The following is a 24,468-nucleotide window of genomic DNA, read 5'->3' on the forward strand; positions in this document are numbered from 1 at the left end:
CAGTCTTCCAACTATCAAACTGATGAAGACATGGCCTTCTCCGACCTGGGCTCTGACATTTCTCCTAATTTTTCACCTGTCAGCCCTGAGTATACTCCTCCATACACATCAGCTGGCTATCACTCGTCCCCAGGACATACCCCGTTTTACCAGCCGTTTTCTCCCTATCGCTCATCATCACCTGACTACAGTCCCACAAGTCCAATGAATTCTCAATAAAATTACATGCTACTCACACTTGGTCTCCCTCATGTTTTATTTCATATATATTCACACACAACACCCCATTACTCAAGAACATTGAGGGAACGAGATTACTCAATCAGTTGAGTTCAGTCAACTTATTTGGGTTTTCAGTGTGGGGTTTTCTCTAGCAGGTACACAAGTTTGATTTTCTTATGTTGTATTATTTGTTTGAATTTGATTGGTAATGTTGAGTAATGCTGAATGTAGTTCTTTATTATTGTTATTACTATTATTTGATTTGCATATGATCCTACCTGGTTAAATAAATTATTATACTTGAATATATTCTGACATATTCTGAAATGATTGTCTCTAGTAGATTGTGTTAAGTCCTTGTTACCGTAAATCTGGGACCAGGTTAGTACAGGTTAAAATCCAGGTGGAGCACTGGGGCATGCCGACTGAGATTTTAGAGTCCAGGCTAACAACTTGGCTTTAAGTTAAGTGTACTTGGTGTGTACAGGCTCGATATGAATTTCCATTTTGGACAACATACAGGTGATCGACCAAGTCCAGACAGGGAAAAGTCTAAACTTCTGGACAATGTAATACTTTTCTAGTTAAGTGTACATAGGAAACTGTGGCATGATTATATAAAGCTAATCTTAACTCTGATATTATTGGTCTATCTCTCTACATTTTTCTGACCAGAAATTATGTTACTATTATTTAGTGTTACTATCTAAGGGGACTAAACGAAGTACTTTTTAGATAAAAGGCCAAGCATGGGCGGCCATCTGAATAGTATCAGTCAATTACCTCTGTCTAACGACCAAGACTGGTGAGTTTGTGACCGTGAGATCCGCGTACACGGCCAGCACGAGACTCTGAGTGACATGGAATCTGAATGAACGAACACAATCTAAAATATGGAATTAACTAGAATTAATTAAATGTAAAAGATGAAAAGTATTTACAAACTCATGATCTACAAATAACTAAGAAATAAATACAACACTGAGGATTTTTTTTTTACATTTGGAGTCAGATTTAATTTAAGAGAAGATCAAACAGAAGTGGAATATCAAATGTAATAATGTAAATGTTTCCACATCTCTTCGAAAGACAGAAATGCGCAGGAATCCTTCCACCATGTCATTGGATACCGTCGTTGGACCAGTGAGTGGACTCCTACAAAAGAAAGGCCTGTGTGTACTTACGAGGGCTGGAGCTTTCCACACAGCTTAAAGGAAATCTCACTCTCTGCAAAATAAAAAAAAAGAAGATTTTACTGAATAAAAACAAAACAAAATATTTAAAGTATTGAAAAATATTGAAAAAGACCAAATAGGCACAGCACCTTCCGGCTTTCTTGTCTCGACACTGCAATTTATCCTCCTTCAAAAAGGGGGGGGGGTTAACATTGCAAAAAGTTTATGTATGTCAGTGCAGTGTGTGTTCACCCTTTTGGGGTACAACGTTTCATCCTAGTTGGCATCGCAGCACTTGTAGTGACTGTCAAAAAGTAGATTTACCTGTATAAGTTTATGCAGTGTATTGTTTTGGGAGCGGATATTGAGTTTCCAGTTCTTGCTATTTCCCCTTCCTGAAAATTTCTCAAAGCCACACGGGGTGAACCAGACGTTTGTGGAGGTGCGCGCAGTCAGTGGAGTCTCGCGCTGGGGAGCCAGGCGGAAGTATAAACAAGGCTTTAGCTACATGGGAATGAAATTGATGGTCCAGAAGCATCTGAAGATTTTCCTTTAAGAAATCTGTCCATATTCTTTTGCACTACACATGCATCGTCACACGCTAATTATTAGGATAAAACACACGCATACGTTACACATACTAATGTTCACGTGCTGCTGACAGGTTAGCGAGGGGGGTCGAGGGAATTATTATTTTATATATCATTTTTGTTATTATGTGTGTGTGTCTCTCTTATTTATTTCTGTGTCTGTGCTATTATTTCAGACATCAGATATTTATCATATATATTAAATGTTTTATACACATTTTAGCATTTTAGAAATGCTTGAAGGATTTTTACACGGCACCCCAGTGTGGGAAACACTGGTCTACTGTATGAATTTTAGAAAGGTAATATCGTCTCAAATGGAACACTATGGAACACTCATGTTAAGTGCTGTTAACATGAACGTGATTCAGGTGTAGGTGGTCATATGACCGTGATGCAATGAGGTGCAGTGGTTGCTGGGAACTGTAGTCCAGAGTTCCTTCTCTAAACATGACAGATAGCAAAAATTTGTTAAATACATGAACTAATTTTATACAGCACAAATAATAACATCGTATTACATAATTATATTGTACATATATATTCACTTCTTCAAAATATACTGTATTCCACTGATACATTTATGGAAAATATTGCAAGCAGTGTATACTTAAGTAATAGAGATGGCACTGATCCCATACCGGGTATGATCAGCTGATACTAGCAAACAAATGGGGATCAGATATCAAAGAAAATAAAGAACAGATTAGTTCTGATCCTGTAACCAAAAGATCTACACTATATTAAACACCAACTAAAGGACAGAGTGATAAATGTGACTTGTAGTGAGTCTCCTAGGGGCTTCTTCACATAAACTCCTCAGATGCTAATCCTGTCAGGTGAGAATCCCACCAATGTCATGAAACTGTTCCTGTCCATTTCAGTTCCGTCTTCCACTGACTGGGTTCAGCTGGTGTTCGTGTGGTTTTTCACCTGCTGTTCCAAATAATCCCTCAGGTTTTCATTGGGACTGAGGAAATGTTGTCCAGGGATCACAGGTCGTTCTACTCGGTGCTGAGATGTGTGTAGTCTATTAAAATGTAAAAGACAGATATCTGAATTAATAACCAAAAACTAGACTGTGGTACTTCATGATCAACAGCATGTAATCATCTCTGCTGCAAGGAAAACATTATTATCTCCTGTTCATAATCATTCAACATTCCTTCATTCTTATAGAATACATTTGTTAGAACATTTAGCTAGAACAGATGAGAACTTCCACAAGATCTAACAGGAACATGAGCAGATATTTACCATCACATCACTGCTCTTATACAATCACAGGCTGTAGAGCTTTATTTTGAAAACAGTGATCACTGCTGTGTGTTTTATCTCTTGTTCTACACGTGTATTTAAGTGCAGACGTTAAGAACAAGCGGAGGGGAACTTTACAGGAATGACAGAAGACACGGTGTGGAGGTGGAGTGCTGGAAGGAGTGTCAGAGTAAAGTGACTCCTTAAATTAAATATTTGTAGCAGTGTGGCGTCAAAGATGATGATTTTAATTCACTTTTATGAGAGTGGAGAAGAAAATCTGCTGCCGATCAGAAACGGGGAGAAGCCGAGATCATCTGATTCAGACAAAAGCAGCAGTATGAAGTCAGAGATAGCAGGGTGTCACAAGGAGACGAGGTGTTCATTTACAATCACTCTCATGCACTCAGTGCTGACATTTTGTAGACTCTGTCTGACTCCCTGTCTTCTGCTTTCACATCAATTTTAAATCAACACCAAACAGCATTAAAGCTCATTGTTAGAAAAAGTCTGATTAAATAGAATATAGTACAATTTTAACCCAGTATCTGATAATCTGATATTTACTGCAACTCAAATTAATGTACAAAATAATACTAATGTACAAAATAATCTACAAAATAATGTACAAAATAATGCTGTCAGTCTTTTAATTTGTTTCAGTGTTTATCTAAAAAAGATTGTTACTCACCTCAGTGTCTGTAGTTTGTAATGTTTATCATTCTTCAGAGCAGAGAGACTCTTCACTCCTGAGTCTCCTATTTTATTCCAGGACAGATTCAGTTCTTTCAGGTGTGAGGGGTTTGATCTCAGAGCTGAAGTCAAAGCATCACAGCCTTTACCTGAGACACCACAACACTGCAACCTGCAGAGACACAATGACACACTTTTCATCAACACATTTTCATTACATTAAAGATGATGTGTGGGATTTTATTATTCAGAATGACATGAGGATTTAATATCATCTGTTTATTCTAATTAACAATGTGCCTCATTTATAAAACTGGATATGAACGGGTTTGTGTGTAAATCGTTTGTACGAGCGTTTACACAAGAAATTTGGTGTTCATGAAAATCCTGTTCATTCGTATTCTACTCGTGCTCCTGAGTGTGTGTACATTTATACATAAGAAGAAGTCTTTATTTATCACATATACATTACAGCACAGTCAAATTCTTTTCTTCACATTTCCCAGCTTGAGCCCCAGACTAACGATGTAAACCTTGACTTGATCAACTTCAAATTGTATCATTTGCATGGATTAATGAAAATGTATAAGCTATATATTGTAATTTTATATATGTCCTGTTGAGTTTAAATTTTTTATTTTTAACATGATTACAGCGTTTATCAGACTCCTTTATCCAGAGAGACTTATAGAAGTTCTTTGGAGTTTCTATCAAAAACACATCCTCATGCTAGTTCACTAGATCAGGGACTAAGAGCACCACAGATAACATTTGTGAAAACCAGATGTTTTATATTATTGGAGTTTATTTAAAAATATTTTAAAAGTGAGCCAATACAAACCCATAAATTAAGACAAATAAAACTAATCATTAAAGCGAGTACGAAGAAAATCAGACTTTCAGAGACTTTTGTAAATCCGGTGGAAAATTCGAGCTGGGTTTGACTCACGCAAACATTTACACACAACTTTACTAAAAGATCGATAAATCACCCCCAAAGTCATTAAAATAATACTTTGGGTGTTGATAGGTCTAAAGGAGTGAAAACAACTGGAGAGGTTAGAGAACAACTGTGAAAGATGGTGGAAGGTCGTCAGTGGTCTGTGTTCCCCAGAGGGAAAAAAGTAAGTAAGTGTGAGACTGATAAATTTACAGTGAAGTCCATTGGGCTGATTCTGTAAAGCAGATCTGGCAACCCTTTTCATAGAAATTCCATTTTAATTAAAAATCAAATGTTTAATAATTTTTTTACCGTTTCAGTTCTATAACATTAACTTCTCATTTTAATTTATAAATTCTATATTTTGAGATCATTTGCACCGTTTCCCTGCTGCATTTAAACCCTGCATCACACACAGTGTATTTAGTTTGTGTCGGAGCTGCAGTTTGTGTGATTAGTCACAGTGTTGTAGTAAATTTCACAGTAATTTTAGACACATTGCAGTCGCATCAAGTCACGTTTTGTGCTGCAGCTTCTCACATACGTACATCTGACCCAAAGACTCTGTGACAGATCATCAGTGTGCAGTGAAAAGAAACAATCTTCCTCCTCAGGACATTGATGATGAACCTAAAACCTCTGCTTCAGTCTCACTATTAGAGAATGTGTCTTACTGAGGAGCAGGTCATGTGACTCTCAGAGAGATGATCTTACCCCAGTATCTCCAGTTTACAGTGAGGATTCTCCAGTACAGCAGAGAGACTCTTCACTCCTGAGTCTCCTAGTTTATTCACAGTCAGATCCAGTTCTCTCAGGTGTGAGGGGTTTGATCTCAGAGCTGAAGTCAGAGCAGCACAGCCTTCACCTGAGATATCACAATCTTCCAACCTGCAGAGACACAATCAGTGCGTTTACATGGACAACAATAATCCACTCTTAACCCGATTAAGACCATACTCTAATTAAGAAACTACCATGTAAACAGCAATTTTTAATTACCTTGATCTGATTAAGGTCATACTCGAGGTAAGCAATAATCGAATTAAGACAGGTGGAGTATTCCTGTTTTAGTCGCATTATCGACGTGCATTACAGTCATGTCATGTAAACACCTTAATCACAATATGAACGCTGTGCGAGTTTTCACAGCAGTTTGCGACAGGACACGATCACACACGGCAGTGCTCAACATTTTACGGCGAACAAGAGAGTACGGCTGCGTCCCAAACCGCATACTTGCCTACTATAGGCCTGTAGTGGGGAAAAATACATGTATCTCGGCTACTATATAGACAGTAAGTATGCGGTTTGTGACGCAGCCCACGGCTTCAAGCAGTTGTCTATTTGCACGTTTAGCATGACAAATTATCAACTGCACTTCAAGCGCTCGTAAAATTAAAAATGAAACACCCAAAACTGTATACGGTACCATAACGAAGAGGAGTCGTATGTTAATACGTGAGATTCTGGAGGGACGTCGGACGGCGTGGCGCGGTGACGTAATGACGCGGGCTGTTAATCTAATTATATTCTAGAACATGTAAAACGGGAACATGACTGGAGTATTCTAAAAGCGACTCATGTAAACACCTTAATCACATTATTATCTTAATCAGAGTAAGGTCAATAATTAGATTACTGCTGTCCATGTAAACGGTGAGAGAGACACATTCATCAACACATTTTCATCACATTAAAGATGATGTGTGGGATTTTATTATTCAGAATGACATGAGGATTTAATATCATCTGTTTATTCTAATTAACAATGTGCCTCATTTATAAAACTGGATATGAACGGGTTTGTGTGTAAATCGTTTGTACGAGCGTTTACACAAGAAATTTGGTATTCATGAAAATCCTGTTCATTCGTATTCTACTCGTGCTCCTGAGTGTGTGTACATTTATACATAAGAAGAAGTCTTTATTTATCACATATACATTACAGCACAGTCAAATTCTTTTCTTCACATTTCCCAGCTTGAGCCCCAGACTAACGAATGTAAACCTTGACTTGATCAACTTCAAATCATATAATTTGCATAGATTAATGAAAATGTATATACTATATATTGTAATTTTATATAATATCCAGTTGAGTTTAAATAGTTTATGTTTAACATGTTTACAGCGTTTAGCAGACTCTTTTATCCAGAGAGACTTATAGAAGTTCTTCGGAGTTTCTATCAAAAACACATCCTCATGCTAGTTCACTAGATCAGGGACTAAGACCACCACTGAGAACATTTGTGAATATAAGATGTTTTATATTATCGGCATTTATTTAAAAATATTTTAAAAGTGAGCCAATACAAACCCAAAAATTAAGACAAATAAAACTAATCATTAAAGCGAGTAAGAAGAAAATCAGACTTTCAGAGACTTTTGTAAATCCGGTGGAAAACTCGAGTTGGGTTTGACTCACGCAAACATTTACACACAACTTTACTAAAAGATCGATAAATGACCCCCAAAGTCATTAAAATAATACTCTGGGTGTTGATAGGTCTAAAGGAGTGAAAACAACTGGAGAGGTTAGAGAACAACTGTGAAAGATGGTGGAAGGTCGTCAGTGGTCTGTGTTCCCCAGAGGGAAAAAAGTAAGTAAGTATGAGACTGATAAATTTACAGTGAAGTCCATTGGGCTGATTCTGTAAAGCAGATCTGGCAACCCTTTCCATAGTAACTCCATTTTAATTAAAAATTATTTATTGAATGTTTTACACATAAAATGTATCAACGTGTTAACTTCTATAACATTAACTTCTCATTTTAATTTATAAATTCTATATATTGAGATCATCTGCACCATTTCCCTGCTGCATTTAAACCCTGCATCACACACAGTGTATTTAGTTTGTGTCTGAGCTGCAGTTTGTGTGATTAGTTACAGTGTTGTAGTAAATTTCACAGTAATTTTAGACACATTGCAGTCGCATCAAGTCACGTTTTGTGCTGCAGCTTCTCACAGACGTACATCTGACCCAAAGACTCTGTGACAGATCATCAGTGTGCCGTGAAAAGAAACAATCTTCCTCCTCAGGACATTGATGATGAACCTAAAACCTCTGCTTCAGTCTCACTATTAGAGAATGTGTCTTACTGAGGAGCAGGTCATGTGACTCTCAGAGAGACGATCTTACCCCAGTATCTCCAGTTTACAGTGAAGATTCTCCAGTACAGCAGAGAGACTCTTCACTCCTGAGTCTCCTAGTTTATTCCCAGACAGAGTCAGTTCTCTCAGGTGTGAGGGGTTTGATCTCAGAGCTGAAGTCAGAGCAGTACAGCCTTCATCTGAGATATCACAATTCCACAACCTGTAGAGACACAATGACACACTCTTCATCAACACATTTTCATTACTTTAAAAGATGATGTGTGGGATTTTATTATTCAGAATGACATGAGGATTTAATATCATCTGTTTATTCTAATTAACAATGTGCCTCATTTATAAAACTGGATATGAACGGGTTTGTGTGTAAATCGTGTGTACGAGCGCTTACACAAGAAATTTGGTATTCATGAAAATCCTGTTCATTCGTATTCTACTCGTGCTCCTGAGTGTGTGTACATTTATACATAAGAAGTAGTCTTTATTTATCACATATACATTACAGCACAGTCAAATTCTTTTCCTCACATTTCCCAGCTTGTTAGGAAGTTGGAGTCAGAGCGCAGGATCAGACATGATACAGCGCCCCCTGGAGCAGATAGGGTTAAGGGCCTTGCTCAAGGGCCCAACCTTCTGATCAGTAACCCATAGACTTAACCATTATAATTATAAATCCTGGATACAGTTATGTACATCAGCCTCGTTCAACTGGTAGAGGAGGAGGTGTTGGTCTCGTCCATAGTCAAAATCTAGGCGTCACACAAAAACCTAGTTATAAATTTAATTATTTTAAAATTATTTATACCAGTATAAGTTATGTAGCCACAAAAAATAAGTCAATTCCTCTAATTATTATTTACAGACCCCCAGGGCCATATACTGAATTTCTTAGTGAATTTGCAGACTTTATCTCAGACCTGGTTGTGTCTGTAGATAAAGCATTAATCGTCGGTGATTTTAATATTAATTTTGATAACCCGGAAGACCCTCTGAGAACAGCGGTTGTGTCCATCTTAGATTCAGTAGGGTATAATCAGAACGTAATCGGACTTATACCTAATGGTGGTCACACTCGTGACCTCATACTAACATACGGATTAAACATAGAAAATATTGTAATTTTTCCGCAGTCTGAAGTTGTCTCAGACCATTATCTTATCTTATTCATATTACGTATTGATCATAATATTTCCACCTCGACTCGCTACCACATAAAACGTACTTTCACATCAGCTACTGAGCCAAGCTTCATAAACAACCTCCCAGAGACATCAATTAGATTTGGATTACCATCTGATCCCAGGGAACTCGATCAGGCGACTGAATGCTTAGAGTCAACACTCCGCTACACGCTAGATAGAGTGTCTCCACTCAAAAGAAAATTAATTAGAGAGAAAAAACTAGCACCCTGGTATAACGATCAAACGCGTACCTTAAAACAGACCACTCGACAATTAGATGTGAAATACAGGCTATTAAATTAAAACTAGACAGTATTATAACTAACCCTGTAGATTATAATATAGCAATATCAGATCAAGGTTTAGAATGTTTTAGTCCCCTTAGAGAGACCGAACTAGCTTCATTAATCTCTTCAGCCAATTCACCAACCGGCATACTAGATCCTGTACCTACATGTTTCTTTAAACAGATTTGTCCTGGAGTAATTGAACTGCTTTTAAATATAATCAATTCTTCCCTTAGCACTGGCTATGTACCTAAATCACTTAAATTAGCAGTTCTTAAACCCCTGATTAAAAAACCTGCCCTTGACCCCTCTCAACTGTCCAGCTATAGACCTATATCAAATCTCCCCTTCATCTCCAAGATCTTAGAAATGGTTGTAGCAAAGCAGTTATGCTCGTACTTACATAGGAACATTCATGAAATGTATCAGTCAGGATTTAGACCTCATCATAGCACAGAGACAGCGCTGGTTAAAGTAGTAAATGACCTACTACTGACCTCTGATCAGGGTTGTGTCTCGCTGCTTGTGTTACTCAACCTTAGTGCAGCTTTTGATACTATAGATCACACTATTCTCCTTGATAGATTAGAAAATGTTGTTGGCATCAAGGGAACAGTCCTCTCCTGGCTCAGGTCTCATTAGACCGATCGGTATCAGTTCGTAGATGTAAATGGAGACTTCTCCACACACACCGACGTTAAAGTTGGAGTTCCACAAGGTTCTGTTTTAGGCCCACTGCTTTTTACTTTATATATGCTACCTCTAGGTCAAATTATTCGTAAACATGGAATTAGCTTCCACTGTTATGCTGATGATACACAGCTGTATGTTTCAGCGAAGCCAGAGGACAGACAGCAGCTTAGTAAAGTTGAAGAATGTGTAAAGGACATTAGACGTCGGATGTTAACTAACTTCCTTTTACTTAATTCTGATAAGACAGAACCTCTTGTATTACTTGTATTAGGACCTCGTGTAGCGAGAAGTAATCTTTCTGATCTCACAGTAACTCTGGATGGACTTTCTGTTTCATCATGTGCCGCAGTAAAAGACCTTGGAGTGATTATTAACTCCAGTCTATCATTTGATGCTCATGTAGATATTACTAGGATAGACTTCTTTCATCTCAGAAATATTTCTAAGATAAGAAATACATTGTCACTACATGATGCAGAAATATTAGTTCATGCATTCATCACCTCTAGACTAGATTACTGTAATGTCTTACTGTCTGGATGTTCCAGTAGGAACATAAACAAACTCCAGTTAGTCCAGAATGCAGCTGCTAGAGTCCTAACTAGAACCAGAAGATACGACATCACCACCCCAATCTTATCAACACTGCATTGGCTCCAAGTGAAATCTCGCACTGTTTATAAAATAATTTTTTGAATTCGAATTCGGTGTTCGATGGAGTAAGACGCGAAGTTGGAGGCTCCAGCTGATTTCGATTAAAATTGTAATTAATTAGCGCTTTTTGGTCATATAATATATTTTGACTTATTCTACTTCTTTTCCTTGTTTGCACTTTTAACTTTGTGGCTCGTTAAAATGTCTGGAAAGAACATGAAAACCCGTGGTAGCATTCAGACACGACTGAGACCTAGTGTGCGAGCCGTGAGCGAGTCTCCTTCTCCCCCTGAATCCGCATCTGCGTTGCCGAGCGGTGACCCTGACTTCGCCGAACTCAAGCTTGAGTTGCTGGCTTCACTGAGGAAGGACGTTGCCAATATTTTTAAAAAGGAGTTTCAGTCGATGTTCAGGGATGCACTGTCTACTATCCAGCTTGACCTGCAGGCCGCGAAAACACAGCAGGCTGGTGATAAAGTCGCTACAGAGGCTACCATATCAACATTGAAAGGTACAGTTGGGGAAATGGAGCACGCTCTCTCCAGTTGCACCGATGACATAGTTCATATGAAGACTACTATCGAGTCTCTCACTGCGACCGTGACTCAATTGGAGAATAAATGTGAGGATTTGGAGTCGAGGTCACGGTACAATAACGTTAGGATAGTGGGAGTTCCAGAGGGCACTGACACCTGTACAACTGCTGCTGTAGCGGCCTTGTTAAAAGAGGTGTTTGATTTGGAGAAGGAGCCGGTTTTGGACAGGTCCCACCGGACCCTTCAGCCGAAGCCCAAGCCTGGTGAACGACCATGAGCTATTGTGTGCAGATTCCACTATCACACTGACTGTGTTGATATTTTACACCGTGCGAGAGAGCTCCAGCAGATTAAAACAAGGGATTTGACCATCTCCGTTTTCCCTGACTACACAGCCAAGACCGCCCGGCCCGGGCCGCGTTTAATGAGCTTCGGCGTCAACTTCGTGGTATTGAGGGAGCTCGCTATGGAATACTTCACCCAGCTCGGCTTCGCATTACAGTGAGGGGAAAAAAGTATTTGATCCCCTGCTGATTTTGTACATTTGCCCACTGACAAAGAAATGATCAGTCTATAATTTTAATGGTAGATTTATTTGAACAGTGAGAGACAGAATAACAAAAAAATCCAGACAAACGCATGTCAAAAATGTTATAAATTGATTTGCATTTTAATGAGGGAAATATGTATTTGACCCCTCTGCAAAACATGACTTAGTACTTGGGGGCAAAACCCTTGTTGGCAATCACAGAGGTCAGACGTTTCTTGTAGCTGGCCACCAGGTTTGCACACATCTCAGGAGGGATTTTGTCCCACTCCTCTTTGCAAATCTTCTCCAAGTCATTAAGGTTTCAAGGCTGACGTTTGGCAACTCGAACCTTCAGCTCCCTCCACAGATTTTCTATGGGATTAAGGTCTGGAGACTGGCTAGGCCACTCCAGGACCTTAACGTGCTTCTTCTTGAGCCACTCCTTTGTTCCCTTGGCCGTGTGTTTTGGGTCATTATCATGCTGGAATACCCATCCACGACCCATTTTCAATGCCCTGGCTGAGGGAAGGAGGTTTTCACCCAAGACTTGACGGTACATGGCCCCGTCCATCGTCTCTTTGATGTGGTGAAGTTGTCCTGTCCCCTTAGCAGAAAAACACCCCCAAAGCATAATGTTTCCACCTCCATGTTTGACGGTGGGGATGGTGTTCTTGGGGTCATAGGCAGCATTCCTCCTCCTCCAAACACGGCGAGTTGAGTTGATGCCAAAGAGCTCCATTTTGGTCTCATCTGACCACAACACTTTCACCCAGTTGTCCTCTGAATCATTCAGATGTTCATTGGCAAACTTCAGACGGGCATGTATATGTGCTTTCTTGAGCAGGGGGACCTTGCGGGCGCTGCAGGATTTCAGTCCTTCACGGCGTAGTGTGTTACCAATTGTTTTCTTGGTGACTATGGTCCCAGCTGCCTTGAGATCATTGACAAGATCCTCCCGTGTAGTTCTGGGCTGATTCCTCACTGTTCTCATGATCATTGCAACTCCACGAGGTGAGATCTTGCGTGGAGCCCCAGGCCGAGGGAGATTGACAGTTCTTTTGTGTTCCTTCCATTTGCGAATAATCGCACCAACTGTTGTCACCTTCTCACCAAGCTGCTTGGCAATGGTCTTGTAGCCCATTCCAGACTTGTGTAGGTCTACAATCTTGTCCCTGACATCCTTGGAGAGCTCTTTGGTCTTGGCCATGGTGGAGAGTTTGGAATCTGATTGATTGATTGCTTCTGTGGACAGGTGTCTTTTAAACAGGTAACAAGCTGAGATTAGGAGCACTCCCTTTAAGAGTGTGCTCCTAATCTCAGCTCGTTACCTGTATAAAAGACACCTGGGAGCCAGAAATCTTTCTGATTGAGAGGGGGTCAAATACTTATTTCCCTCATTAAAATGCAAATCAATTTATAACATTTTTGACATGCGTTTTTCTGGATTTTCTTGTTGTTATTCTGTCTCTCACTGTTCAAATAAAGCTACCATTAAAATTATAGACCGATCATTTCCTTGTCAGTGGGCAAACGTACAAAATCAGCAGGGGATCAAATACTTTTTTCCCCCTCACTGTACATATAACGGTGTCCAGAAGGACTTTATTTCAGCGGAGGAAGCAGGAGACTACGTTAAACTCTTGATATCGGGGTGAACTGCATCACCTATATAGTGGAGTATTTTTTAAATTTTCTTTTATTCTTTTTTTGCACTCGGCCTTCCAGCTCTACATAATTCGGATTCTTATTGATGATATTGTCGGTACATTACTTCGTCTAGATTTATGGACTCACTCCTCTTAAATCTACTTCTGTTTTAATGTGCTTCTCGGGTTTGAGGCTCTGACTGGGTTAGAGTTTCTGTTTATTTAATTTTATTAGTGTTATTTCCAAAACTTTACATGCTACACTGTTATATTATTAGTTACAAGTCTTTAAAAGGTAAGGACATTATATTTGTTGAAGTGCGCAGACTATTTATCAGATTTGAAGTCAGTAGGGGACTTTTCTCTTACTGGAATTTTTTTTTGTTTAGGTAATTTAGTTGGTTAGTTCGGCTTACTCTTTGAGCTGTTTTCACATTGTGGACAACTCTTGGTGGGAAACACTGCTGTCTCCCTTTGTTTTATGGAGACTTTGGGTGTGTTGGGAGGAGGGGGGGTCCCACTCCGGCTGGGACAGGCACACCTTTAAGATTTATTTGTTGGAATTTCAGAGGTAATCCTGTCAAGAGATCTAAGGTTTTTACATATTAGAGACGTCTTCCACTCGAACTTTAATTTGAAAGTAGGAGGGGTCGCTATTTTAATTGACAAAAGGTTACAGTTTTCGTCCACTAACGTTATCGCTGTTGCGAACGGTAGATATATTATAGTTGCTGGTACTCTAATGCAAAGACAGGTATTGTATACGCTCCTAACTTAGATGATTTCTTTATTTATTTATTTATTTATTTTATAAATGGCATCCCTGTATTGTATACTTTATGGAGTTACAGACACTTCCCACTTAAATTTTTGTGCCTGTTCTTGGGTTTTATAATATTTATATAACCAGCGACAGTTATTGAGTAGCCATGATGAGCCGAGGGGCGGGCGGGGGTGTTTTTGTCTTTTTTCTATTTCTCAATGAAATATTTGAGAAAGGGAAGGAAGAAGAGAAAAGGTAAATGAATCACATGAAAATGAATCACATGAATATGAATCACATGAATATGAATAAATAAATTAAAATATAAATAAAATACTTTTATTAACTATAAATCACTAAATGGTCTCACACCACAGTATCTAAGCAACCTTTTGGTTTTCTATGATCCGCCACGCCTACTTAGATCAAAAGGTGCAGGCTATCTGACGGTACCTCGAATAGCGGAGGCAACAGCAGGGGGAAGAGCTTTCTCTTATAGAGCCCCACAGTCATGGAACAGTCTTCCAATTAGTGTTCAGGACTCAGACACAGTCTCAGTGTTTAAGTCTAGGATTAAAACGTATTTGTTTACTCAAGCCTACCCTGACTAGACTTTCTGTTACGCTAAGCACAGTCCTAATAATCTCTTCTCTCCCTCTCTCCTTCTGTCGAGCCACACACGATTTTATGGAGATACTAGAGATCCTGATCCTTTCTGCTCTCCGGACCTGCCTGATCCGTTTCGGATGTCCTGCCTCTGGATGGAGCTCTCATCTACTCCAATTCCAGATTGCTGGGACTACGGCTGCTCCTAAGGCCAAACAGACTTCATATAAGTCAATAATGAACTTTTTCACATTATCTGTTGTTACCCAGATGAGGATGGGTTCCCTTCTGAGTCTGGTTCCTCTCAAGGTTTCTTCCTCTTAACATCTAAGAATTTTTCCTCACCACCGCCACCACCGGCTCGCTCAATTGGGATAAATTCACACTTTTAATATGTGTATACCGTGTTTATATATTTCTGTAAAGCTGCTTTGAGACAATGTCTATTGTAAAAAGCACTATATAAATAAAATTTAATTGAATAATTTTGCATTAACTTATAATTTGCATGGATTACTGTAATTTTATATCTGGAATATCCTGTTGAGTTTAAATTGTTAATTTTTAACATGTTTACAGCGTTTAGCAGACTCCTATATCCAGAGCAACTTTTTGGCTGCATTTACTCTGCAGGTCTTGACGACCCGCTTACATCTTCTTTTAAAAGTGACCCATATCCGATATCTGCATTTACACTATACACTTAGTGAAACAACCCGAGGTAGACGTCACCTGAATCTTAGGCTGAAAAGGAACTAAAAATGCTGCAACGGACACAGATGAAAATATAATACAAGCCTTTGTTTTCGACACCGTATTTAAAGATCAGCAAAACACCGGTCTCTTAAGCGGAGAAAAAAAGAAGACAGCCCTTGTTGAGAGTTGTGTTATCGTGATTGGTGTACACCTGAGTTGACGTCATTCGCCACCGTCGCTTTTTCAATGATGTATGACTCGCATTGACAGGGGAATATCCGATCTGATTACATGGCAGACGCAAATGCACGTATCCGATTCAAATCATATTTATTTCCACGTATGAATGAGGACTGAAACGGATCTGAGAATCCTGGAACTGTGAAAGATGGTGGAAGGTCGTCAGTGGTCTGTGATCACCAGAGGGAAAAAATAAGTAAGGATGAGACTGATAAATTTACAGTGAAGTCCATTGGACTGCTTCTGTAAAGCAGATCTGGCAACCCTTTTCATAGTGACTCCATTTTTATTTAAAAATCAAATGTTACTTTTTTTTTTTTTTTACCTTTTCAGTTCTGAGACATTAACTTCTCATTTTAATTTATAAATTCTATATTTTGAGATCATTTGCACTGTTTCCCTGCTGCATTTAAACCCTGCATCACACACAGTGTATTTAGTTTGTGTCTGAGCTGCAGTTTGTGTGATTAGTTACAGTGTTGTAGTAAATTTCACAGTAATTTTAGACACATTGCAGTCGCATCAAGTCACGTTTTGTGCTGCAGCTTCTCACATACATACATCTGACACAAAGATTCTGTGACAGATCATCAGTGTGCAGTGAAAAGAAACAATCTTCCTCCTCAGGACATTGATGATGAACCTAAAACCTCTGCTTCAGTCTCACTATTAGAGAATGTGTCTTACTGAGGAGCAGGTCATGTGACTCTCAGAGAGATGATCTTACCTCAGTATCTCCAGTTTACAGTGAGGATTCTCCAGTACAGCAGAGAGACTCTTCACTCCTGAGTCTCCTAGTTTATTATCAGACAGATTCAGTTCTCTCAGGTGTGAGGGGTTTGATCTCAGAGCTGAAGTCAGAGCAGCACAGCCTTCATCTGAGACACCACAATCACACAACCTGCAGAGACACAATGACACACTCTTCATCAACACATTTTCATCTTGGTTTAAAACTTACTGTAAAGATGATGTGTGTTATGTTGGACTGTCTCCCTTCTCTTGTCCAATCACAACATATTATTAACAGGGATGCACCGAAATGAAAATTCTTGGCCGAAGGCCGAAGCCGAACATGTTTTTTCGTGTTTGTTTCCATTTATTTTGCCATTTTTTTCACCATTGCATAAATTCAATAGTCAAAATGTGCTTTTTACTATTTTGTCTTGCTTTTCAAAGAAAAATAAATAAATTACAAAAACTACAATTTCAAAATATTTATTTATCACTGAACTTTTTTTTTCATTCCAGCAGGCACAGGCTACCAACAAGGCACAATATAACTTTAAATAAATAAATGAGTAAAATGAAAATATTTTGATGTGGTCATCTTTGAGCCCCTTGAATAGCCGATGTTAGGCCTATAACTGATTGCTGAAAGAATGGAACACTCTGTAGCCTACAACAAAAAAGTGCATTAAAAAGTGCATTGAGTACAAGAGTGCAGAAAATGGTTCTATACGTCTGATTATATTGGGGATATATACCGCTCGCGTCCCTGTACACCTCACGGAGTATTATAGTAGATATAGTAGAGTTAGATACGTTGTTAATGTTCTGTTCCTTGATAGATTTAGTTAGTTTAAACTATAGATTAGTTCATTTAGTCCCTTTGCCTGTCTTGAGTTTTTTGGATTATGATTTGGATTTGTCTGCCTGTCCTTAAATAAATACGTCTTTACCTGCTTCCGTACTCTACTCCCTTACGTCTCGCGACGTGACAGAATACTCCGGAACAGAAACAAAAAAGTAAACATCCGGAGAGCTCGTGCGTCGTGCACGTAGCTCGTGCATGTGCGCGCCCTCTCATCGAGGTCGTGACATTCGCAGGTCTCACTCTGGTTGCGTCATCAAACACGCCATTGTTCGGTCAAATTTATTCAGCATTTTCACTTATTATAATTTCGGTTGCCGAACATTCGGTGCATCCCTAATTATTAATACTGAACAATTATGGTGTAAAACTATTGCTGGTTTATGTTAAAAGTAACGAGTGAGGGTTTTTATAATCTCTGTTTAAATGTATTTTATACACATATCTAAGTGCATTTAATTATTACTTTACTGCACAAGTGATATGTTTAATGACTAATATATTTGTTCTGTATGTTGTACTGATTTAACTGAAAAAACAGATCTGTACACAACTATTAACTGCAGCTTTTAGTGTGTACTGTGTCTCTCAGAGAGATGATCTTACCTCAGATTTTTTACTTTAAACTGAGGATTCTCCAGTAGAGCAGAGACACGCTTCACACCTGAGGCTCCTAGATTACTCCAATTCAGATCCAGTGTATCCACAGTCAGATGCAGTTCTCTCAGATTGGAGGTTTCTGAGCTGAGCACTGAGTCCAGAGCTGACCAACCACTTTTTTGAATTGTATCACACCTGATACTGAAGGAAATAATACATAATGAACGAACAGTAATGCAAATTATCAAACAAGTCCTCAAAGCTTTCACTGCAACTTCTCAGTTTCAAAAGCACAAACATCAGTTAGACAAAAGTCCCACACAGTCAGAGCTGTTCAGATTCGGCTTGGTGGGAGTTTTCAGCTGCGTCCATCATCACACACACATTGTATAAACATGGAGTATAAGATCCGGGACACCAAATGGGAAAGCAAGAGTCTGATCTAAAATGTTATTAATAGGAGAAAAGAAAGAGTCTAAAGTGTCATGAAGAGTTAGATTGATCTGAACAGCTAAGACATTTGATTTGTTCTCTTAACACTGTAACAGTAGAACAGTTCTATTCAGATTTACTTACATTGCTTTTCTGGATGCTGCAATCACAGGCATCACCTTCACAAGAATCCAATCTGTAATTTTATCTGTAGAGATATATTTACTCTGGTCAAATTCCTCCAGCTCCTCTGCTGATGTCAGTAAGACAAACACCAGAGCAGACCACTGTGAAGAAGAGAGTTCACTTTGTTTTCCAGATATCAGGTAGCGTTGGATTTCCTCCACTAGAGAATTGTCCCCCAGTTCATTCAGACAGTGGAAAAGATTGATGGATTTCTCTGTAGGGGTATCTCCACTAATCATCTCCTTGATGTACTGTACTGTGTCCCCCTTTCCTGTCTGGGAGCTACTTCCTGTATGTGTTACTAAGGCATGGAAGAGTTTCTGATTGGACTCCAGTGAGAGACCCAGAAGAAAGCGGAGGAAAAGATCCAGATGTCCAGTCTCACTGTATAAGGCCTGATCTACAGCACTCTTGAGGACATCTGAGACTGTAATTTCTTCAACCCACTGGTCAGAGGACATCTCCGATTCATCATCTTCGTCAGATAAAATCTCTGGTTCAGAAAACCGACTCTGTTCAAGAACATTTCGCTTTTCCTTCATGAATGTCAGGTGCACATAAAGAGCTGCGAGATGCTCCTGAATGCTCAGATGAACAAAGCAGTACACTTTACTCTGGTGAAGCCCAAACTCTTCTCTGAAGATCTGAGTACACACACCTGAGTACACTGCTGCTTCTCTCACATCAATGCCACACTCTCTCAGGTCTTCCTCATAGAAGATCAGGTTGCCTTTCATCAGCTGCTGAAAAGCCAGTCGTCCCAGTTTGAGAAGCATTTCTTCATCACTCTCCTGCTTCTTTGAGTACTTTTCTCTTATGATGTTTGTCTGAATGATGAGGAAGTGTGTGTACATTTGAGTCAGAGTCTTGGGCATCTCTCCACTCTCTGCTTCATCCAACATTCTCTCTAGAACAGTGGCTGAAATCCAGCAGAAGACTGGGATGTGGCACATGATGTAGAGGCTTCTTAATGACTTCAGGTGTGTGATGATGTTATTGGCCAGGCTCTGATCACTGATCCTCTTCCTGAAGTACTCCTCCTTCTGTAGGTCATTGAACCCTCGTACCTCTGTGACTCGATGGACACACTCAGAGGGGATTTGATCAGCTGCTGCTGGTCGGGAGGTGATCCAGATGAGAGCAGAGGGAAGCAGATTCCCTTTGATCAGGTTTATCAGCAGCACATGCACTGATGCTGATTCAGTTACATCACACACTCTCTCTGTGTTCTGGAAATCCAGAGGAAAATGACACTCGTCCAATCCGTCAAAAATGAACAGAACCTTTTCCAAATTGGACATTTCTGTTTCTTTTGTCTCCTTAAAACAGACATGAAGGAGATCCATCAGACTCAGTTTCTGGTCCTTCATCAAATTCAGCTCTCTGAAAGGAAGTGGAACCATGAGCTGGACGTCCTGATTTACTTCCCCTTCAGCCCAGTCCAGAATGAACTTCTGCACAGAAACTGTTTTTCCGATGCCAGCGACTCCCTTTGTCAGCACAGTTCTGATGGGTTTGTTTTTTTTAGATAAGGGCTTAAAGATGTCATTGCATTTGATTGGTGTTTCCTCTGTTGTTGTTCTCCTGGATGCTGCCTCGATCTGTCTCACTTCATGTTCTTTATTGACGTCTCCACTGTCTCCCTCTGTGATGTAGAGCTCTGTGTAGATCTCATTCAGTAGTGTTCGGTTTTCCGGGTTTATCATCACTCCATTTAAACACTGAAACTTCTTCACCAGATTTAATTTGAACTTTTTCTGGAAGTCATTTACAGCAGCAGGTTCTGGGTCGTGTCTGTGACAGGGTGAAGTAGGAAGACATGGTGAGACATGGGGTCTAATTATTAGAGTTTAAGATCACACTTTTTTCTGACTGTTACCACAGATAACCATTCTTTATGATGTTCTCACTGTGTAATTGCCTTTTCTACAGTATGTTTTCTATAATCTAATCACTCTGCAGGAAATAACAGCAGAGATGTTTATAATACCAGCGCGTCAGTGTCACAGTCATGTTGTTGGGTTTGATCTTACCCTGTAGCTGTGATGATGTTCTTTTCTCTTCTGTCTCCTGACATCTGTAGAACACTGGGAATAAAAACTGTAGCTGTTAAAGACAATAACTTTCATCACTTTAATACTGTAGTCTAAACTTTAGCCCTAATTTTAGTCAAATAATTGTAGTAAGGGCATTAACATTTAGAAAACACACTGCTAAATACAACATCACCAACATTGTGGACCTGGAGAAAAATGTGTCCGTTTTAATTTGAGGTTTTCTAGATTCTTAGATATTTGCATTTCTTGCTTTAGCTTTTAAGACATTACCTGTAAGACATTTTGACCTTCATAAAGTTCTGTAGTATCAATAAAGACCAAGAAATTAAAATATGAATCAAAATAGCTGCTAATGATTGTGTAGCACAGCCATTACTGTGACTTTAACTATGAGAACTATGAGATGTTACCTGTGTACAGTTGAGGAGTCTTTATTTCTAAAGGTCAGAGGAAGATCCATAGACTCATCACTCTTCATGGAGACACAGCTGGGTTCTGGTGAGTCTGATCTCTTTCTTTGTAGTTTACTGTACAACATTATAAAAAAAAGTCATCGTTTACATCGTATACAGCATTTACAGATATTGACTGACTTGTTAATTTGAGTTAATTTGCTCTAATAATGAACAGTGGAATGTACAGTCTTTATTGGTTGTTTTAATTATTTTGTCATTACTATTACTTTTATTGTCACATCAAGATACATGTACTTCCATATTATGTAGGGCTGCAACTAACGATTATTTTTTTGATTAATCGGATGGGGGCAAACTTTCAGGTTACTGAAAAACGAATGTGTTCCATTTCAGACGATATTACATTTCTAAAATACACTAGACCAGTGGTTCTCAAACTTTTGTGAGCTCTGGTCCCCTAGCATATTTCGAACAATCCACAAGACCCCCTCACTCCACAACAATTATAGGCTGTATATTAAACAGTCATTTCTATATACACATTACTTTATTTTATTAATATTAACATGAATAATATTAACATTAAAATTGAATCAAAACATTTCAAGATTTTATTTTTTACATTTTATGGTTGGTGTGACATTTAATTTGACTTTGAATTATCCTTTATTTTATCCATCAATGCTACACTTGAATTTGTCTACCACTCATAGGGTTTTGCAAATTATCATTTCATTTGTAAATAAATTTAAAATAAATCCATCAATGAACGATCGTCAGCTCAGCTAATGTGATATTTCCGAATAACCAAATTAATCAAAACATCTCATTTGAATGTTTTGATACATTTAACAATATATACACATATATATTTAGCACTTTAGTACTTTATTTGGGACACAACTTTAGTATTTACTCTCCGAAGCATGTTTTCGGAACAGAAGTAACGCAATGAGTAAATGTTCAGCGCGCAGACCAACGAATCAATAATGAGACTCATTGACAACGATTTTCATAATCGATTATTATCGATTAGTTGTTGCGGCTCTAATATCATGTGAAACAGTGAACTGCACATTTATTGATATTTATTACTCTAAAATATTTAGTGAAAGTACTGTAGCAGCATTAGAGTCTAATTAAATTATAGCATAAACCGATAAATATCAGACTGCTGCTAATGACCCTGGACTGGATAAAAGAATGTGTAACACGGCCTTTCTCTCTGCAGTGACTTTAACTATGAGAACTATGAGATGTTACCTGTGTACAGATGAGGAGTCTTTATTTCTAAAGTTCTGAGGAGGAACCATAGACGCATCACTCTTCATGGAGACACAGCTGGGTTCTGGGGAGTCTGATCTCTTTCTCTGTAGTTTACTGTACAACATTATAGAGAGGGAATGAGACACAATTTCATTGTCTCAATAATCAGGATACAAAATATTGGTGAGAGAATTTGTATCATATCATATATCGTGATTGCATCTGTTTCATGAAATTTTATAGTCTGGTGTTTATGTACATTATATTATTTTCATAATTCTTATTTCCTATCAGAAGACCTTAATGCTCATTATTATTATTAGTAGTAGTAGTAGTAGTTTTAGTGTCATTACATATTGTTTCCTGTAACATTTTCAAACTGTCCAGAATTCACAGCAGATATCCAAAGTGTACCATCTGAAGGTAGATACCATAAAACTTTGTATGAGTGCACTGGAGTTTCTATCACTGTTTGGCTTGACCATAGTCTGAAATGAGGGTTAAATAAAAGCCTGTGTGCTGCACTTGATGTACAGTATCTCACAAAAGTGAGTACACCCCTCACATTTTTGTAAATATTTGATTATATCTTTTCATGTGACAACACTGAAGAAATTACACTTTTCTATAATGTAAAGTAGTGAGTGTATCAACAGAATCTAGCAGTTTTTTCAAGTGATGACTGATAACTTCTCATGCTCAGTATAAATATTTGTTATTATTTTCATATAAACTCATTATATATTTCAGACATGAATATTTAATGACTAAAATACTAGGACATGGTAGCTTACTGGTTGTTTGAGGGTGGAGTCACATTATCTGTGTCCAGGTCAGGGGTCTCCATGTTTGAATATTAGTGTAAACAAAGACAGCTCATGGACACACAGCTGAGTCCTGAAGCTGCTGATCTCTTCTGCTGGAATTACTTACACTCCTAGAAAACACAAAACAAACACACAGTTACAACTGGGGAAAAATCTTTCACATCTCTCAACTAAAGAAAATGTTGCTCCTTTGATAAAACAAAATCTTATGTTTATAAAATTGTGTGTGTGTGGAGGTGAGGTGAACAGTTCAATAATCAGGGGAGGGAGACCTCTGCTGGAAGGGGGGAGTCAGTTTGAAGTGTAAGTGTAATGCTTTAAAAAGTCCGAATCAGAAGGCAGCTAAAATGATTTGTAGTTAATAGAAGTGCTACTTTAAGTCTAATATCACTTTCTCTTTAACAGTATTACATGGGTTTTAGTTTAAATAAATGTACTGTAAATTCTGAGCCAGAAGTCAGTAAGTCTGAAATCAGTTGTACTAAACAGAGATGATTTCTGTGAGCCTAAAGTAAGGGTGTTCCATATGACTGTTTTAGACCATGAACGATCCATGATCTGTATTTACAGAGGGATCACACGTACCATAATACATTTTGTCTGTTGTGCTGAAAATGCGTCATCTTGTTTTATGAAACAGACTTTATTCACTAGTTCTCATTGACACACACATGGACAAACCAATAATAACCATTAATCACCTAGAGTGTCTAATATTTTTACACATCCCATAATAACAATAAAGATCTCTGTTTGTGCCGTTGCTTTGGAAAAGCATCTCTCACTCCACGTCAGTCATTCATAGTTCATAGACAAATCTTATTTACAAGGTAGCAATATGACTTCTATCTAAATCTTTCAGTAAAATGAGTATTTCATCCTCTTGAAGTAATGTTGGAATCAGTGGCTTCAAGTCACAACAGTAACGTCACAACCCTCTGTTACTAAACCAGTGATTTATTATCATTTATTATCACAATTCATTCTGAAGAGTCTTACTACATGAATGATTATCAATATGATGATAGCTGGATGGATCGCTATTAGGGATGAAACGGTTACCGGTTTCATGATAAAATTCCTGGTTAGTATTACCGTGTCACGTTTAATTATCATTAAAACTATATGGCCAAAAAATGATCATATTAACTACCTAATTAATAATTTTATTACAGTTACGTGTACAGGATAGTACTGAGCTACAGGAACACTATCCTGCGGAGCCCCTAAGGGGACATGGTGCTGAAAAATAATATGAGATCGGAGG

The 24,468-nt window shown here is 38.5% G+C and overlaps 3 protein-coding genes across 3 annotated transcripts in view; all 3 read right to left on the bottom strand.

Annotated features, from left to right (window-relative positions):
• LOC128615530 (NACHT, LRR and PYD domains-containing protein 12-like) overlaps positions 1-24,468 on the bottom strand; it is a 63,982-nt gene that overhangs the window by 37,781 nt on the left and 1,733 nt on the right. The gene's annotated exons all lie outside the window — the stretch shown is intronic.
• The window catches only part of LOC128615528 (NACHT, LRR and PYD domains-containing protein 12-like), a 298,796-nt gene continuing 276,716 nt past the window's right edge, over positions 2,389-24,468 (bottom strand). The window contains exon 27 of the mRNA XM_053637702.1: positions 2,389-3,017. Within this exon, the coding sequence (XP_053493677.1) occupies positions 2,894-3,017 (124 nt within the window). The 3' untranslated portion in view covers positions 2,389-2,893. The remainder of the gene's footprint in view (positions 3,018-24,468) is intronic.
• On the bottom strand, positions 17,868-20,869 carry LOC128615535 (NLR family CARD domain-containing protein 3-like). Its single transcript, XM_053637709.1, has 3 exons — positions 20,669-20,869; positions 18,594-20,429; positions 17,868-18,218 (listed from the first exon to the last, which is right to left on the bottom strand). The coding sequence occupies exons 1-3, from the start codon at positions 20,710-20,712 to the stop codon at positions 18,020-18,022; spliced, it is 2,079 nt and encodes a 692-aa protein (XP_053493684.1). The 5' UTR covers positions 20,713-20,869; the 3' UTR covers positions 17,868-18,019.

Source organism: Ictalurus furcatus, chromosome 12 (genome assembly GCF_023375685.1).
Source record: "Ictalurus furcatus strain D&B chromosome 12, Billie_1.0, whole genome shotgun sequence".
In the NCBI taxonomy this organism is placed as follows: domain Eukaryota; kingdom Metazoa; phylum Chordata; class Actinopteri; order Siluriformes; family Ictaluridae; genus Ictalurus; species Ictalurus furcatus.